This window comes from Mustela nivalis, assembly GCF_964662115.1.
Source record: "Mustela nivalis genome assembly, chromosome: 5".
NCBI classification, from domain to species: domain Eukaryota; kingdom Metazoa; phylum Chordata; class Mammalia; order Carnivora; family Mustelidae; genus Mustela; species Mustela nivalis.
The window spans coordinates 69,979,620-69,999,894 of NC_139024.1; the positions used below are offsets into that span (position 1 = coordinate 69,979,620).

The following is a 20,275-nucleotide window of genomic DNA, read 5'->3' on the forward strand; positions in this document are numbered from 1 at the left end:
AAAAATAATGCATACTGTTTTTCTGAAAATAAATAAATAAATTTATAAAAAAAAGAATTACTTACATTTTGGGATAAAATCACCTACTGTCACCTGTTTTTTTCAAGTTTTAAAACAACTTTTAGAAAAAGTTATGAGCCAGACTGCAGCCAGATGGCCTGGACTGTAATCTGGGTCTGCTATTGACTAGTTGTGTACTGTAACCAAGAGAGGTTCTACATTTTTGAATGATGATGTAATAATAGCACCTAGCCCCATATAAGGCACTGTGAAAATTAAGTGAGCTAATGTGGGTAAAAAACCCCTAGAAAAGGACGAGTAATACAGCGATTTCTCTTGAAGTTTTAGAATTTTCAAGTACCAATTTATTTCAATATTTCTTTAGTCTGAATTGAAATATAACCACAGCTTAAATCTTACTCAAGAATACTCTTTAGGCTTTTAATTAAGACAGTGAAATCCACTCGAGTGCAAAAATGCATTCCTTACATGAGTCAGCATCCTCTTTTTCTCTGTAATTATGTATCATGTTTTAGATGTCTTACTATCTTACTCTAAATATACTTTGTGGTAATTATTAGCAAAACAAACATCAGAAGGGTAAATACATAGTAACAGGATACATTTGAATGCAAAGTGCTACATTTCTTCAAGTTTGCTTATTTTTCATTTAAAAACAATCCCTAGACAATTATCCTTCCATTAGTCCCCAGTATGTTAAAAACAATATTGAAAAAACGTGAAACAATTACTTTGCTTCAATTCGGGGATTTCAGCTATACCTCAAAATCCAGCAAGAGTTTGGTTTGGCTCTTAGCTTGAAATAACCCCACCTTCTCTCTCTCCAGCAGCTCATTCTAGTCGCACAGGGGTTTTTGTTAGAGCTAAAAAGTTACCTGTATTCCCTCGTAACAAGAGGCAACACAGTGACTGCAGCAGTGAGGGCTGAGGGCCCTATAAAAAAATACAGGCATTTCTGTGTTGAATGTGAAAAGGTCTTTTTTGCATGCCCCCAGCAAATTCTTTTTTTTTTTTTTTTGCTAAATTTCTGGGCTGAGGTCACTCACAGGAAAAAAAAAATGCAATAAAGAGAATCTCCGGGTTTATACTTTAGAGGAAGCAAATTCTTTTTTTTTTTTTTTTTTTTTGGCTAAATTTCTGGGCTGAGGTCACTCACAGGAAAAAAAAAATCCAATAAAGAGAATCTCTGGGTTTATACTTTAGAGGAATTATAAAAGATTACTTGAGGTGTCTCCAAATGCCTCCTACAAATGAAGAGGAGAGCGAGCACGCACAGCCTCAGCACATCCTCTTCAAAAGGACTCAGAAAAGATGGCAAATGAAACAAGTCACATTAAAACTTTTACGTCTATGGTTAACATCTGAATAGTCTTTTATTTTTTATAAACATATAATATATTTTTATCCCCAGGGGTACAGGTCTGTGAATCACCAGGTTTACACACTTCACAGCACTCACCATAGCACATACCCTCCCCAATGTCCATAACCCCACCCCCCTTCTCCCATCCAACCCTCAGTTTGTTTTCTGAGATTAAGAGTCACGTATGGTTTGTCTCCCTCCCAATCCCATCTTAAAGGTTTATTTATTTATTTTAGAGAGAGAGACAGAGAGAGGAGGGAGGTGGGCATGCAAGAGAGAGCAAGCAAGTGCATGCATGTGGGGGCAGAGGCAGAGAGAGAGATAGGCAGACTCCCCACTGAGCACAGAGCTCCACATGGGGCTCAATCTCAGGACCCCGAGATCACAGCTCTGAGATCAAATCCTGAGCCAAAATCAAGAGTCAGATGCTTAACTGACTGAGCCACCCAGCCACACCTAGCAGTGTTTTTTTTTTTTTTTAAGATTTTTATTTATTTATTTGACAGAGAGAGATCACAAGTAGGCAGAGAGGCAGGTAGAGAGAGGAGGAAGCAGGCTCCCCGCTGAGCAGAGAGCCCGATGTGGGGCTCGATCCCAGGACCCTGAGATCATGACCCGAGCCAAAGGCAGTGGCTTAACCCTCTGAGCCACTCAGGCACCCCCCTACCAGTGGTTTTAATATTGTCTTCATAAACACGGCCTAAGGGAGGGAGACATGGTTTACTATTTATCTAATGTCTAAAAATAAAAGATTTTGATTAATAAGCCCAATAAATTAGCATTTAGCATAAAAAACATGTTAATGAAGAAAAGTAATACAATGAGACAAAACAGTGGATATTATCAAATGCCAAGGAAAGACCCCCAGAAAAACTAATTCAGCAATTAACTGATCAATCCTCTTATAAAATGTAAAGCCCTAACCAATGAGGTGAGCGTTGGGGAACAAAGACCACATATTATAAGAAGATCAAGACTGCACAGCTTTTACGTTGTCGAAGAAAAGTAAACAGATGTTGTTGCTTTTCTACTATATATAAGAGTCATCTGAGTCAGGAATTAGTGCTGTTCAAGGGAATAAAATAAAACCCAGTTCAGTATTGTTCCCCCGACTTCACAGACATACAACAACAGAGTCATCGCTTCCTTAACACTCGAATGATTGCCTTGGTGTCCCAGTGGTCGGCATAAGAACTGTGAGTGTTGGGGCACCTGGGTGGCTCAGTGGGTTGGGCCTCTGCCTTTGGCTCAAGTCATGATCCTGGGGTCCTGGGGTTGAGGCCCTCATTGGGCTCACTGCTCAGCAGGGAGCCTGCTTCCCCCTCTCCCTCTGCCTGCCTCTCTGCCTACTTGTGATCCTGCTCTCTGTCAAATAAATAAATAAAATCTTAAAAACAAAAACAAAAAAAAGAACTGTGAGTGTTTTAACTAAAACTGAGCTTCTCTTTGGTGCACACAAACAACCACACAGATTTGACTCAGGTTCCCAGAAGCTGGAATATTTTTAAGCTTGCACCACTCCTGATCCATATCTGGCAGTCTGCTGACAGAGGAAACAGGCTTTACAGGGCAGGTAATGCCTAGTCATCAAAAGGGACTTTCTCCAATTCCAACAACAAACCCTCAGGCTCAGAAAGCCTCAAAAAGCAAAACAAAGTTCCAAAAGATTCTTAATTAGCATTTGTAATCTTTTAGAACTTCTGGCTCTAAATTAATGTTACTCTCTTTGATCTTGCAGTTCTGCAAAGTAAAGAGATTTTTGTATGCTTATAGTTTCATATTTCTGTTAGCTTGTGTTCCATCTGTTTAATAGAGCCCTTCTCAAGTGTGCAGACTAGCTCTTGGAGTGACTGGCAAATCGGATTCATCCTAGAAATATAAATCAGATTAATAGTTGCAATTCCTACAACTGCTCTCTGTAATTCTGAGCAGAAACACTGGTCCTACAACTTGAGAAGCCATTTTAATGGCCTCTAATGAGCTGAACAGACTGAAATTTTTCACTGGCTTTAGATTAGCAATGGGCTTTTGCCCTGCAAGGTAACACAAGCATTTAGCAGATATTTAAAACATGTTTTACTGTGTTTCTGTGGTTATGTCTAAGCAGGCTTAAACAAAATGGGAGCTTAGAGCATTCCACGATTTTTAATAGAGATAGCACCTAATTTAGAAACACAATTACAAGCAGCTGTAGGGTAGATTTCACGAAAATGAGCCTATGTGGGATAGATGCCGATGTTCTCTGATGGGTAACACACTGTGAATTATTACTCCAGAGAGGGGTCTTTATACTGAATAATAATTCTCTAAGCCTAGTGTCAAGATCACTTGCATCCATCTCCTGGGAGTGCTTGTTAAAAATGAAATGGGATGCACCTTATACTTCTTGAATCTGTTAACTCTGGAGATGGTATTTTGAAAGCTGCATTTTAACAAACATCTGATGAGTCTGATGCAAAACAAAGTTTGAAACCCAGGTTTATTAAGATGTAGAGGAAATACACACATACTTTTACTCAGTGGTAGACATGCAGAGACTTCAGGTCCCAGTCTCCGGGAAAAGTTGGCCCCTGACTGGACTGGGAAAGCCCCTGACTCACCATCTTGTGGCGAGGAGTGCTGTGAGGGCAGGGACACTGCTGTCGCTCTCCCAAGTGAGGGAAACATCTCAACGAGAACACTAGGCACAACGCAGACACTCCCTACACGTCCGAGGAATCATTGGCTAACTGGAAAAGGATTGCAGACTCACATTTCTATCTAAATACACATCAGGAATTCACATAACCCAACCATCCTTTTGGGTTTGATGCACTGCTGTAGGAAAACAGATCAAAATATTTAACACAGCTGGGGCGCCTGGGTGGCTCAGTGGGTTAAGCCGCTGCCTTCGGCTCAGGTCATGATTTCAGGGTCCTGGGATCGAGCCCCACGTCGGGCTCTCTGCTCAGCAGGGAGCCTGCTTCCCTCTCTCTCTCTCTCTCTGCCTGCCTCTCTGCCTACTTGTGATCTCTGTCTGTCAAATAAATAAATAAAATCTTTAAAAAAAAATATTTAACACAGCTATAAAAGGACTCACAGGGAAGCCATCTTAATGTGGGGCGGAGCTTACCAGCCAGGATACCCTGAGTCCCTGCTTACAAGTGCCCCCATCTGGTCATAAGAGGCGGCCCCATTCACTCCCTTTGCCCTATAAATGCTGTCATTTCTGCGGTATATGAAATGAAAATTTCATTTCCTGTAGAGAATGAAAAAGGTAGCATTTCCTATGTGGGACAGGAATTAAAACAACAGCATTTTGGGAAGCACTGCCAAATTTATAAAAGAGTGCTAGTATGTATACCAGTATTGGGGGTTCATCTAGTCATTTAATAGATACCCAGTGTGGAGACCTTACAACATTGAAGAATGTAGCTGTTTCACCAGAACAAAAAGTTCATACAGCAGTTGCCTCTTAGATTATATAACTGATCTGTCTCCTTTGAAGGCTGGTGGATGTTTTGAGGTCACCTTGCATCCTTACTGGGTGCCAGGTAGCATGTTCTGTGCTGGGGTGTCGGAGAACCAGAGAAGATGTAGCCCCAGCCTTTATGGAACTTACTGTCAAGCAAAGTACACAGACTCAGAAGTATATAACTGAAACCGACAGCGTCATCGGGCTGTGTGCTGTGAAGGAGCATAATGAGGAACCTGAACTACACTCCAGCAGATAAGATAAAGCTTCCCCAAGGGAATGATATGAACTTGAAGCCTGCAAAATGAGAGATGAGCTAGGAGACGACAGACCTGGAGGCTTTAGGCAGAGAGCAAAGGATGACTGAGAACCACAGTGGTTAAAGCATTAAGTTTAAAAACGAGCCTGGCAGAGATGGGCAAGAGGGGCCAGAGAACACAGGACCTTCCAGGCCAGGCTCAGAATTACGGTCTCCATCTCAAGAATAATGGAGAATCACTGCAAGTGTCAAGCAGGGACAAACAAACAAATTTTCAAATGCATACTCTTGGGTTCTAGTCTGGAAGATTCTGGTGGGGCTGGCCCGGGCCCCCAAATCTGAATTCTCAGAAGGTCCCTGGGACTCTGATGCAAAGTCTAGGAGCTACTGCCGTGGAACATTAGTTGTCCCCACACCCAGCCTGAGCAGGTGGCCTGCCAACTTGCCCTTACAATAACGGTCCCGGTCTGAAAAGGATATACACATTCCTTGCATTGTTACTTTATCTGGCCTGGCTGTGTCAGCTTCCAGATCAAAAGCAATGCCTGGGGACCCTCTGGCATTTGAAACAGGTGAAGGAGGGGGCGGTGACGGGTGGCAGAGCAGCCGCGGTCAATGCCCAGCCCGTGTCTGCTGGACCGTACCCCCTTCCAGCCATGGCGCCAGCTCCAGTCTTTCCCACTCCGCCTCCCTGAAGGACTAACCTGGGCTCCGGCTGCTCGGTGTGCAACAGGGCTGATGTGCAGGGAAATGACTGTGTGTTCCTCCCCTGGCAGCCTCGCTCTGGGACTGAAGGTAACCGCTGTTTAAATAGCTCTGCTCCTTTAGCCTCCCGGTGGGCAAACTTCGAGACTGTGTGTTTTACACAGACTCCCAGAGTGGTCGCAGCAGGACTGTGTCCCTGCTGTCCACAGTGGTAATCAGTGTGACAACAAAGCTTTCATGGGTGGTCTCCCCTTCCCCGGCTCACTTCCTCACCCCCCCCACGGAGGTCTTCCTCAGCTCCCAAATAAACCACCTGCAACTCAATCTTTGTCTCAGGGTCCACTTCTGGGGGGACAAATGGTCTCTTGCTGTCCTAAAGTGTATTACCAAAAAAAAAAAAAAACCCCAAACAAACAAACAAACCCCAAACAAAAAATCTGGTAGAGTCTGGCTACCAAAGTTAGTAAATTATTACAAATGATGCAAGGAAAATGCATTAAAATCTGAATAAAAAATTCTATCCACGTATATAACAATTACGAGAAAAGGAGAGAGAACATAATCTGGTATTGTGAGAACTGTCTTCAATGTTATATTTAAAAAAATAAAACATGATCAAACTAGAGAGAGAGACAAACCATAAAAGACTCTTAATTTTAGGAAACAAACTAAAGGTTGCTGGAGGGGAGGGGTTGGTGGGATGGGGTGACAGGTTGAGGAATATTGGGGAGGGTACGTGCTATAGTGAGAAAAAATAAATTAAAAAAAGAAAAGGAAAGAAAGAAATGGGCCAGCCTTTCCTTTGCTCTGCTAGAATAAAAGAATGCCATGCAACAAATAGGTAACCTATTCTTCTTGCCCCGTTAATACAAACTAACTTTACTGAGGGCTTATTATTAGTCACTGCTCTCAGAGCTTTGCACAGCTTACTAGTTTCTTTCTTAAGTCCAGGTGAAAGAAATCAGCAATCCAAAAATTTTATATTTACTTATGAAATGAAAAAAATATTAAATATGTTCACACAGATTCCCTTAGAGCAGAGAAACCAGCCAACTTCTACCCTGTTAATTCTACCTTAAATCAACCATTATCAAGCCATCAGATACATTTTTTCATTAACAGCCTTTCTTTTATCTGTTCACATTTACTATGTTGGCACCTCGTGATCATTTATATCTAAAATACCCAGTGCCATTAGGATTACTGTGAGAACCAGTGACTGCCTGCAGTAGAAAAAGGTAATCCTAAGTCAATTTTTAAAAATATTAAGGAAGAAATTAAAATTTTTAAAGAGTAAATGAATCTGTGTTATTTTGAAACATATTGTGTGGAAGCATTTAGGTTGCAACATCAAAATGTCTGCAATCATCTCTTACATATACTTCTGCGTAAAAAATACAGTGAGGAAAAAAATGTTCACCTTAAAAATTGAGGGGTTATTTTGATCATCTCCCTCATGTTTCCTTTGCATGTAAGTAATCAAATCTTTCAGTTTATTTTTCAGTTATAAAAATAAAGTAAAATAAAAACAGTAAATCTGGGAAGATGAAGGCAAGAGGAAATCCAAAGAGTCTCTGAAAACATGAATAATGGAACACCCACGTACCAAATGAAAGCAGATCACCTGAAGAAACTGACCTTAATACAAAGAAGTCCAAGTATTCAGTCACACAAAGTAATGACAGGTCAGAATTCATTGACTCAAAAGAGAGTATGGGCGAAAAATGCATGACACAGAAAACTATTTAGATGTGAAACATATGTAATAGGTTATAGAGAAAACTAAAAATGTCTGTGGTTGTTCCCTAAATTCTGGGTGATTACATGAAGAACCATGACCACACCTCAGAGAAGACAGGTCACTGGAATGGTCAAATCCACTACAGCTTTTTTTTTTTACATAAATTTTGTGTTAAAGAAGACCCTAGGAAATCATCCCAAGGAGATTCTGCTGTGAGGAATCTCTGGCCCTGGGAGTCTGGCCTGGAGCCGGTAAGGTGAGTGAAAAGCCTGTGAGATAGGCCAGCTTGTTCCTCAGAGGCTTCTGTTGGTATTTTAAACAGTATCTTGGCTTCTGAAATCTAAACACTTAAGGCAGTCTTACCACCTTGTGAGTCAGAGTCAATGAACTCTGTATCTATAATTATTACTATATGAATTAGTGCATTATTTGTCTTAAAGTAAATTTCCTCACATGGTATGACCTCATTTTGGAGGGCTGGGTTGGGGAAAATGAGTTTATGTTACATTAGTCATAGTTTTAAGGGTTAAAAAAAAAAAATCATCTTCCTGTGGTTAATAATTACAGAAGTTACAGCTCACCTCATCCATAGGATAAAATAACTTTTTTATAAGGATAGTGAGGCCTGGGGCACCTGGGTGGCTCAATGGGTTAAGCCTCTGCCTTCGGCTCAGATTATGATCCCAGGGTCCTGGGATGGAGCCCTGCTCAGCAGGGAGCCTTCTTCCCTTCTCTCTCTCTGCCTGCCTCTCTGCCTACTTGTGATCTCTGTCTGTCAAATAAATTTTAAAAAATAAATTAATTAATTTAAAAAAAGGATAGTGAGACCTGAAATGCCAGTACTCCAATAGCACTGCTATGAATTTACAATCAGATTAATTCATTCAAATGTCCACCTGGCTCATCCATAAAGATGGAAGTTATAAAATATTTAAATAGAGAATGATGTTGCCTTAGGTTTTAAAATACTCATGAAAGGGGCGCCTGGGGGCTCAGTTGGTTGAGCATCCAACTCTTGATTTCAGTTTGGGTCATGATCTCAGGGTTCTGGGATCCCCCTGAGGTGGGCGCTGCACTCAGTGCAGAGTCTGCTGGGGACTCCCTCTTCCTCTGCCCATCCCCCTACTCATGTACATGTGCATGCATTCTCTCTCTCTCAAATGAATAAATAAATCTTTTTTTTTTTTAGATCTTTTATTTATTTATTTGACAGAGATCACAAGTAGGCAGAGAAGCAGGCAGAGAGAGAGGAGGAAGCAGGCTCCCTGCCAAGCAGAGAGCCCGATGCGGGGCTCAATTCCAGGACCCTGGGATCATGACCTGAGCCGAAGGCAGAGGCTTTAACCCACTGAGCCACCCAGGCGCCCCTGAATAAATAAATCTTAAATAAATAAATAAGTAAAATACTCCATAAAAGAAACTCCCAAAACCTAAGCACTAAGGAATACCTTTCTACCAATCTGCTTTTTTTTAGTAGTATCCTCAGCTGTTGGAAGGGCACACGACTTTTATTTAAAGATCAAACAAAATCTAGTTCTTTACCTAATAATCCACTGAGCTTAACATTCCAACTCAACTCTACAAGTGAAATCAAAACTGAATGAGCTCATACAGGTGACCCTTGAACAACATGGGTTTGGACTAAGCTAGTCCACTTATGCATAGATTTTTTTTTCAATAAATTATATATACTACTGGAAATGTACTTTCTCTTCCTTATGATTTTAATAACATTTTCTTTCCTCTAGCTTACTTCATTGTAAGAAAACCATATATAATATCTATAATGTACAGAATATGTGTTAATCAACTGTTTATGTTATCGGTAAGGCTTTCAGTCAACATTAGGCTGTTAAGTTTTTGGGAACTTAAAAGGTGTACTTAGAGTTTTCACTGTGTTCAGTACCTTTAACCCCCCATGTCATTCAAGGGTCAAATGTAGTGCAATTAACAGTTTAATAATTAAAAGGAATAACACATATGCAAGCATTTAGAATGAAAAAGAAGTAATGTATATTCTTCACAAAAATCTTCACAGAAATATGAACTGGCATGAAGTAAAATGACTGGAATTTCTAAACTCCTAACACCAAAAAAGTTCAAGCAGAAGAGGAACAAGTAAGAATTAAGCCTGTCTGATTAGATATGCTTTTAAAAACCCTCTGCCTAATTTTTTTAAGTCCACTACTCATCTTCATCATCCTTTTACATTAAATCAAATACATTTTCAATAATGTCCGAGAAAAGATAACCAGAGAACATAAAACATCTGAGATAGAAAACCTCTTTCAACCAGAGTACTTCTAAACAACACTAATATTATTACTTTAGTTACCTGATTTCAGGAGATGAAGAGATTTCATTTGTGTCTGCCCTTTTATTTCTTGGAAATGATGGACTAGCCGGAGGCATCTCACCACTTAAGCGGTCTGGGAAAATTCGGTCTTTATTCAAATTGATTTCTGAATAGGGACAGTTGGCAGCACTAAAACATTAAAAGGAAAAGGGAAGAACATTCTAATTAGAACACACCTCTAATGAAAATGACAGGCTACAGAACATAAAATTCCAAAATTTCATTGAATGTTATATATATTTACATATGCATATATGTATGACTAAATGTATCGTACGCAATATTTTGTTTCTCAGACCCAGTTTCAGTATATTCTGAGAGCAAATGTGTCTTGGCACTTGATGTTCAGACGCCATCTGATGAAATCTTTGGAACTGAGGAACCATCACTGCAGGATCCACTTTGTACTGTCCAAGGGCAGAGCCTGTGCATATCTACGAGAACGATCAGCCCCAAGAGAGAAATGCTTAAGACATCCTAGGAGGCCTGGTGATAACGGTGGGTCAGAGAGATCCTGATGGGACAGATGGAGCAGATCTGCTTCCCAAAGTGATTCTCCAGCCTCAGGGTCCTCAAGGGCTGTGTCATTTCCTTTATAACAGCTGTCCCTCTCAAGGAAGGCAGTTCCCCCATGTTCCTGACTCCACATCCAAATGCACACCTGATATCCTAGGCAATACATGTATCAATCTGTAGTTAACCCTGTTTCGGATCTCAAAGGAGCCCGGATGCCAACTTGGATCATGACCATCTAGCTTGCTTCCCTTCTATCAGTGCCCTCGGCACCCCTGGCTGGTCTCTCAGGATCCACTTGGGGATCATACCTGCTATCCAAGCAAAGGAAATCTAGGCCACTAATTATTAAATCAGTGTTAAGTCAGTATCATCCTCTGCCTAGGCCTCAGCTCACTAGGCTCCAGAACAACTGGGCAGCCTCTGTATCTCAGGCCTCCAATACACAATGAACCCCTCCAACTAACGGCTCCTCTGCCCCTCTGGTTTTAGGAAGTCTCCTTAAAACTGGAAATTGTTGGATCTTAGATAAATTATATTAGTGTCTTATGTGTCTCTTCCTCTCTCTAGGTGATTGTGGGAATGTTGATAATCACCCAGGGAAAATTTTTAAACAATGCATGTCTATTCTCCATCAAGAAAATCAGATAGATACCTTCTCCTAGAAGAGGGGGGAAGAGTTTGAAAACCAAGTGATTCTGATAGTGGTCTATAAAACTTATCACAGATACATTGTAAGCTAAAATACAATCTTTATTTTACCTAACTTCATACTGCTCTACACTCTATGTAAAAGACAAACATAAATAACATTCCCTTATGTTTTGACTTAAATGTATATAATGCTAACCCAACAGTAACAAAAACAGTAACTAGTAATATTTATGGAGTTCTCACTATATAATCAAGTACTGTACTAAGCCCAGTACCTCACTTAAGCTTTACAATATCCTATGAGGAAGGCTTCTCATGGGACAAATTAGGCCTAAAACGCTTAGGTGACTTCAATCATTAGTTATTTCATTCATTTGTTCAACAAGTATTTATCAAGCATCTATTAAGCCCTAATTATCTTCCTAGGCACTGGAAACACAATGGAAAATAAAAAGACAAGGTGTCCCCTCTCATGAAGATGATATTCTAGGAGAAGCCACAATTGCGCAAACATAAATTAGATAACCTCACATAATGACAAACTCCTTGCAGTATGACCTAAGAGAGAAGATGGGGCTGTTGCAGGTGTGAGGAGGGGCCTTTCTGAAGTGGCAGCATTTGAGCAGAGCCCTCAAGGTCAGGAAGACGCCTGCTCTGTCCACACAGGAGAAGAGCATTCTGGGAAATGGGAAGAAGAACACAAATGTAGGGAAAACTCGTAGGGAAAGTTTGGTAGGGGAAGATGAGTGATGGTCGAGTGTGTGAGCAAGGGGAGGGGATGCACTAGAGGCAGGTGGGGGAAGTGTTATGTAGGGTTTGGTCATGTTGTCATGTAGGCCATGGTCATGAGTTCAGTTGGTGGTTACTTTTGATCTGAGGGCACCAGAGGACCTTCAAATAGGAGAATGATATGGTTTGATATACAATTTAAAACAATCACTCAGAATAGAATGTTTTGTGGAGGGAAGATTTCAAGAGGACCGAATTGGAGCAAAAGTAGTTTCATAAGAGTAAAGACATCATGGTGACTTTGATTTGGGTGGCTAAAACAGTCACAGTACTTCTGTGATCCCTCCAAGGGAAGCTGTGCATGGATAGCTGACGGGGAGTGACATCAAAGAAGGACTGAAGAATGGTCTGCAGGTTTCTGGCCTGAAGACCTGGGTGGTGATAAGGATGCCTTTTCTCTCCCCACCCCCTCACAAGATGAGAATGATGAGAGAGAAGGAGATATTGTAGGACCACATCAGGAATTGTGGAATGTTTATTAAACAATCAAGTAGAGATGATGCCTTCCCAATGTCACACAGCAACAAAGCAGCTCAGTAAAATGAGCCCACTATTTCATTTATCTTATTGAGAATGGGCATGCTATTTTAACTCATTTTTATTCAAGTAATGATGTTAAGGAAAAATCCATCACCATTGTCTCTTCTGAACAAGAATCCTTCAAGTACCTCATGGAATCCTTTATGGAGTATTTGTACTAATCAGTGTTTACGGATATAAGTAACAAAAACCAATTCAAAGTTGAGCAGAAATCAACTTACTACAAGGGCATCATTCAGCTCAGTAGGAAGACTGGGCAGTCAGGTTGCATCAGGAAGAAAGGTCCAATCAGCTCTCCTCCCCAGACATAGTCTACACTGGATGGGGGGCTCCTGGGGCTGTGGCCTTCATTCACTCTGCAGACCCCTCAGCCACTTCCACACCCGCCCAACTCCCACCCAAGCCCAATTCCACAGAGGCTGCAAACACCAAGTGTCACCTGCCTTCACATCACTCCTTCTGATGGAGGACCCAGCTGGCAGCATCTGCTTGGCTAAATTTCAGTTTTCTGCCCACACAGTAACTGCCACAGGTCTGAGGAAGGGGAGAGGCCCTGCTCCCTGTGGTTCTCCCAAGAGACGTGGAGCTTGCCTTCCACCTATCTTGTTTCATACAAAAATAAATGACCCAGGCTGGCCTCATAATAAACATGCTTACAACCAAATTTATCAATGAACCCCCCCTCTTCTGATGAATAAAGATAAGAAATACAACCAGTTCCTCCTGTTATTCTTGAATCTTTGTTTCTGACAAAGGAAATATATTAACTAAGCCTCAGATTGTCATCTTTAACTCTGTTCTATTCTTTCCTCATATTGTGTATTTCTATTACAAATGTATCTCCTTGCGTTTTGTGAACAGCAAGAAAAAAAATCTAAATATAATTCTTTTTTTTTTTTTTGGACAAATTGTATGCCGCTAATCCAAAAATACTGCAACCATCACGTTTCACTCACAGTTAAACACCTGGCTTTACAATGACTGAAGAACTATCTACACACCTACCCTCAGCTTTTCTCAGATATGAAGTAAAGAAAATGAGAGGCCTGTTCTTGACCCCACTCACTCCCACACTGTAAGACCCACAATATTCTTTGGGGCTGCCTATCCCCGACTACGCACAAGAGGTAACAGCTATAGTTTAGAACTCTTACATCATTCCCTTCCCCTCTCTGTTGACTACATGAAGGAGGAATAGCTCTAAGATCCCGACATATGAACTTGGACAGCTCACAGAGAGGCGAGACTGCAGAACAAAATCAGCCTTACTGTCTAACTGTCTGCCTCTCTGGATTGTTAGGGCCAGAGAGGAATTTCAAACTCTTGTCTTGAAGTAGGTGAAGGGAGCACAGCCTTCCCAGCAGAGATTTACTAATGGGCCGGGCTGATCTAACAAGGGAGTCCCACCATGATCTTATGCTTATACCCCCCTCTTCTTTTGAACCCTGAGAGAAGTAAAATGGGTATACACACCTCACATTTCTACACCTACTCTGGGGTAGAGAAGGAAGCCAGCTGGTTCCTGAAGTGGGTGGTGATTTAAAAAAAAAAAAAAATGCAATGCCACGAAATGCAAATGAAGTGTGCTCAAGTGACAGTATGCGAGGAGTGATGGGTAATCCCCTAGACAGAAATCAGGAACCTGGTTCTAAAGGTGCTCTGCCTCTCCATCCATTACTTCCTCAAGAGTGAACACAACTTGTGAGACCCCGTCTTCTCACTTGTAAAAACGAGGATGATAACAATGTCATAATTTTCACGGCTTAACTGCATTAAACACATTAAGTGCTTTACTTCCATAATCTTGTTTAATTCCTACAACCCTGGGAAGTTGGCTCCTTGTCTAGCACTCGTTTTACAGATGCAGAAACTGAGTCTTAAAAAAGGGAACTTACTCACTGTTGCTTTACCAGTTCTTGGCAGAGTCCAATGATGAGCTCTGACTGTCCTGTTACGTCGTATGGGGGCAAACAGTACCTCACCATATCGAAGAATGCCCTCAGTTTTAATCTGTGACAATGGACTTAGTATCTGAGTATCGTCTTCGAGCAAGATACTCCTGTCATAGAGCTAATACGCTTCGACCCATAATTGAATCTCTTTGCCAGTTTCCTTTTTCTTAAATTTACAACGTTCATACAGTTTTAAAAGTTACCAGTGCTGATCAAACTTCTGCGGAGAAAGTGGGTTCTCATTAGGCTTCTGATCATCTCTAGTTTCTCCTGTACTACCTCTGTGTATCATGTACACAGGGGCACACACGTATCCACATATACATAACTCTTTACCATGATGGAGTTCCTCAGAGAGCAGAGGAAGCAACTCATGCAGGAGCACACAACTATCTACCATGAGGATTTCATCAGGGTACACCCTGTTCTACTGGCAAATAATTCCGTATCAGCTTCACACACGAATGTCAATGTGCCTCCAGTCCCTCTATGGAGGAAGTTTTTTCCTAGGACAGACTGGTCCAGCTGATGAGGAAAGGGAGGCGGACTGCCTTATTCACTATTCCCCACTGCCACCTTTGAAATCCTTTTAATTGTGGATACGTTTACTTAAACAATTAGGTAACATTTCCAGTTTTCTGAGTGATCACATAATCGTTCTCACACACTATCCTGACCAAAACCTGAGTCAGGCTCTATCAGGCCACATGCTTCTTAAATGAGAGTCTAGGAGTTACAAGCAGAGACTGGGTGCCATCCAAGCCTCGGTTGAATTCTGATTCGGCCACTGTCTGACCCTCAGGCATGTACTTAACTACTCCAACCCTGTTTCCTCACCTGTTACAGAGATTAGAACAGCACCTGTTTCACAAAGCCGCTGTGAACAGTAAGTGAGATCACACAGTAAGTCCTACAACAGTGCCTGGAACACAGGAAGTCATCAATAAATCCCACCGGTTGTCAGTATTCAAGAAGCCGAAGCAGACGAACACATAACCACTATGGTGTAAGAGAGCATCAGCAAAGATAAACAACAGCATTAAAAAGTCCATACCATGCCTCACTTTTGGAGGTTCTCTGCTTCTCTCAGGAAAAGGTTGTTACTCCATTCATGCCTCTATGAAAACCTGTTTGCCCCAGACTGGCCTTCTTCGGTGTAGGGACCCCCTCCTCTGTGCGGCCCACCACCTCACCCTGCAGCCGGCCCAAAGCAAGCACTCAGCAAGCGTATGCTGGATGCAGGGATGGACGGATGTTCAGTCAATATGTTTACAGTTTGCAAGTGTCTGTTCACATTTTTAAAACTCTCCATAGATTCTATGATGACCTTTTAGAGGTTGTTGGAGATACTCCCCATTTGTTCTTGTTTATTTCCTCCATGATCCAATCTTACGTAGAAAAGATTTACTTCTGAAAGCACTAGAGATACACAATATCTTTCATATAACTTTAGTTCTCCTTTAATCTCCTCCCCTTCTCTGACCTTTCCATAGTCCGAATGAATGAATCAACAAAGGGAAACACCACACCACCACCCAGATTAATGCTCCCTTGCTAGAAAGAGAGCATGGAGCAATCTCGCTACCGAATGTCCCTAGAGACATGAACAAAATCCACATTCGACTCACTCACTGATCATTTACATTTCAACATCTGAAAACATCACATTCTCAAAATTCATAGCCGAGACACATGTTCTATTTCTAACACCTCTTACATCAAATTCAACTATTATAATTTTTCAGAGAAGCTAACAACAACCGCTAGTCAAAGCATAGCCTTTTGCTTATGTGTTCATAAAAGTGATTATTCTTGCTTAAAAGAGCAACTTTCCTTGTTATCTAAGCAAAGAATGCATGTTTTGATTTATGCAGTTTCTCAGTAAATTAGTCCAAAGAGAATTTTCTCATTATGTTTTCCTAAACACAGCCTTCTCAGCAAGGACAAAAATAAGTGCCAGAGAAATGAACCTTTTCAAGAATATCCATGAGGCTGCAGCTATGCCACAGTCTACTAATGAAATGGAAAACAGGCTGTGCCTGTTAAGGATTAATAACCCGCCGGACACAGAGCTCTGAGTGTTGTAAATAGGACAGCACAGTTGGGAAGACTCAGAAAAGCCAGCAGAAAGGGCTAAGAAGAAGGGGAGAGAGCACAGGCCAGGAGCTGATGGCGGCTGCCAGTTGTCTGAAGCCCACGTACCGCTCCTCGCCGAGGCTCCAGCCAACCACCAACTCTGCCCCAGGCTCATGCACAAAGCTGCTAGTCACGCCCTTCATCTGACAGAACACCAGATGCCACTTCTTTATCAATATATGTCTTCAAGCCCGAAGGTCTACTGCTTCCTCTTTCATTCCAAAAAAATGAGTAATTCTCTATCGGTTCCAGTTAAACGGAAAGATTTCTTTACCGCATCTTTCCATAAAATTTTCCACGACTCGTCCCACAATGCCCCCCCCCTTTGGCAGATACGACACCGCATCGCTGAAGAAATGCTCTGGAGAGAATCACCGCAACTTTGTGAAATGCGTGTGGCTCAGCAGAGGAGCCCTCAGAGGTCCATGGTATTGCTGGGGAAAGGTGGTCGTAATGAGTGGACAGTGCCTTCAAGCAGGGGACAGGACTGTCACCAAAGACCTTGCCATGACAGGCAAACCTCTCAGCTCAGGCCAAAAGCACTCCTAAAGAGATGATGGACATTGCTTTAAGGGGGGTTTCCTTCCCAGAAGGCCAAAACAAGTATTTCAACTGCCCCACAACAACATAATATCAATATGCATGCTTAAAAAACAAAAACAAAAACAAAAACTTCTGTATTCTTGTCCTTAATTTTCCTCAAATTTCCATAATTTGAACAAACTGCCTCAGTCCAATGAATATCTTGGGGTTGGTAACAGGTCAAAGGTTCAATATTACTGTTCTGTATCTTATATTTTAATTAAATTATGTATAGCTTTATATCTCCATTAGTCCCTGAGTTCCTTGAAGGTTGCTGTGACTAATTCTTGGAGCAGGGCCTTGAGAGGCACTGCGAGGGGAGAGGTCAATAGCACACACCCTTGAGCTAGACTGGGTGCCATTCCCTGTTTCCCCCTTACCAGAGCCAATCAATAAACCTCTCCAGTGCCATAGTGGCCTCATCAAAAATTGGAAGAAAATAACACTAGGACTAATAGGGTAGTTCTGAAGGTTATCCATACATGTAAAACAGAGCAGTACCTTGTGCAGAGGAAATACATGCTCAATAAATGTTAGTTATTATTGGGGAAAAAACTCAAAAATATTTACTGAATGAAATTATTAATATACAATGGAAATTTATTAATGCTAGTGGGTTATTTCTGGCATTTAGACTTATATAATGTCTGAAAAATAATCTAGCTGCCTTCACTCAGCAACACTAAACAACTCTGAAGATATAGTATATTTAATTCAGTTTGCATTAATCATATAACTTTGGGTTTGCAATTACATAAACAATGAAAAGGGTTTTTCTTTTTTAATTTTTTTCATTCTTTCCTTCTTTTTTCTTTTAAATTATTTTTTAAGCAGGCTCCATGCCCAATGTGGGGCTTGAGCTCAGGACCCTGAGATAGAGAGTCACATGCTCTACTAATTGAGAGAGCCAGGAACTTCTGAAAGGGATTTTTATTTTTTTAAAAGATTTTATTATTTATTTGACAGATAGAGATCACAAGTAGGCAGGGAGGCAGGCAGAGAGAGAGGGGGAAGCAGGCTCCCTGTGGGGAGCTCAATCCAGGATGCCGGATCATGACCTGAGTCAAAGACAGAGGCTTAACCCACAGAACCACCCAGTGCCCCTGAAAAGGACTTTTAAGTGAGTATCTGTAAATGGAATCACCATCCTATTCTTAGACTATTTACTCTAAAATAGATTGAATCCCATGAAAACCTCAGGAGGAGTGTTACAAAAGGAAGATAAGCAGTATTTGAGGATTCAGAGATTAAGGAAAGATGGAAGGAAGGGAGGAAAGAAGGGGAAAAGAGAAGAGAAGAAAAAGAAAAGGAGGGAGAGGAAGAAACATTAATTACATCACTTTTACAGTTCCTATTAACTCTCAGAGGAACAGGTAGTGCAATGTTCAGATTTTTCAGAAGACCCAGATTCACCGTGCGTACAGACTAGATAAACAAGGGACCATTTTCCTTACTGGGCAATCCAATTAACATGCAGTCAGAACACTTACACTGACAAATGGTTATTTTAATATATCCCTAAACCGGTGATGCTTCTGTTCCTCAAAAATCACAGTCAAATCATTGGAACTTCCAGGTATTTCATAAGATTTTTAAATGCCTACAAACACCCTCAAATAGCCTACACAATACATCAAATTTCAGATGCATAATTTTGATTTCTTTTTTAAGTTACTTAGGGGTTAAAAAATACTTGAAAAATATTGTTTTGGATCAATGCATTCTCAAGTGTGACTATTTATATTTGTGCTGCTTATGATCTTTGCTGGTAATCTATGATAATCTCACTTCTCATTATTCAGATTGTTGAGTCCCCAAATCATATCATATTCTATCAAATAAAGACCTTCAACAGGGTCTGTCTTCTTCTCATTATTAACGGTTAATCCAATATGACTCTTTCAGAAAATAAGTGTCTGGACAACTGGTCAGGCTGTCAAGAAAAGGCAAATAGCTAGAGTAAATTTATTTTAAACTGTGAATGGTTTTTTCAGGAATGCAGGAAGACTTAACTACAGATACACTCTTCATTTTTACAGGGTCACCATGGAAACCACATTTCATATAGATCAAAATATAAAATTAGCTCACATCTATTAGTACACATGGAAATCATTATCTTACACATGTGTGGGATAGGTACCCTCTCTTTGACCACATAAAGAATCCCCGTGTGAGTGGCAGCAACACATACCTGTGAGGGCCCAGGTGTCTCACTCTCTTAAAATGGCCAATCCCTTTACATCCTGGGGTTGAGCATCCACCATGTTCGGAAGCTTCCATTAATTCTAAGGGGTCTATAAGAAAACAAGGGGGCAAAAATGAGAGAAAGAAAGAAGGGGGCATAAAATTAACCAGAAGGCTATAAAATAAAAATTAAAAATCTTAAAAGTCTTTTTAAAGGTTTTCCCCCATGCTTTTGTTCACATTATTTATCTTTCTTCAATAGTGAAATGGTAGACTTTGGTTTCAACCTCTTTCAATGTCACAGATTCCAGAAACACCTAAATGTCAATTAATGAGGAGATTCTAAGCAATTTTCATCAAGTAACTAACATAAATAATACAGGAATACTAGTATACTGTGAAAATTTCAGACACCACATTGGTATACAGAGAAACAGTTACAGATCCTATTCATACTACATACTACCCCACCCACATTTCAGACACTCCCTCAGCCCGACAACTTATGTTCATGTGTAATGTGCTAGATGTTGTTCTAAGCATTCCCATATATTCCTGTGTGTGTGTGTGTGTGTGTATCAAGTTTTTGTTTTTGTTTCATTTAGTCACATATAAGGGATAACATAGATGTGTGCTATTCTGAAACATTTTTTTTCTTTGGTCTTTAACTTCATGTCTTGTAAATCTTTCCATCTTGATGGTAACATCTTTATGGCTGTTGCAGTGTCTGTATTATGAATGCATCAGAATTTAACCAATCTCTGTTTCTAAGGTTTGTTAGTTTAAATACATTGTAACAAATGGCATTCATGTGAATTTTTGTACCTTTACACAGCCTGTAGGTGGCATCCAGAAGTGAAGCCACTAGAAGGGGGACTGCATGCTAAACATTTTAAAACCCCACAATAATCTATTTCCTACATATTTTCTGTTACAAAGTATATGTTTTCTTTCAAAGTAGAAATCCCAGTATGTTAAGTTTTCCATGTTTACTTTTTTAAAAATTAAATTTAAAGAGAACTT

General features: G+C 40.7%; 1 protein-coding gene across 9 annotated transcripts in view; it reads right to left on the minus strand.

The window, feature by feature from the left end:
• Nucleotides 1–20,275, minus strand: part of L3MBTL3 (L3MBTL histone methyl-lysine binding protein 3) — a 112,431-nt gene that overhangs the window by 21,850 nt on the left and 70,306 nt on the right. For all 9 annotated transcript variants that reach the window (XM_082731205.1, XM_082731197.1, XM_082731200.1 and 6 more), the window contains 2 exons: nt 19,260–19,362; nt 9,879–10,028 (listed from right to left, as the gene is read on the minus strand). In XM_082731205.1, the coding sequence (XP_082587331.1) occupies nt 9,879–10,028; nt 19,260–19,362 (253 nt within the window). The remainder of the gene's footprint in view (nt 1–9,878; nt 10,029–19,259; nt 19,363–20,275) is intronic.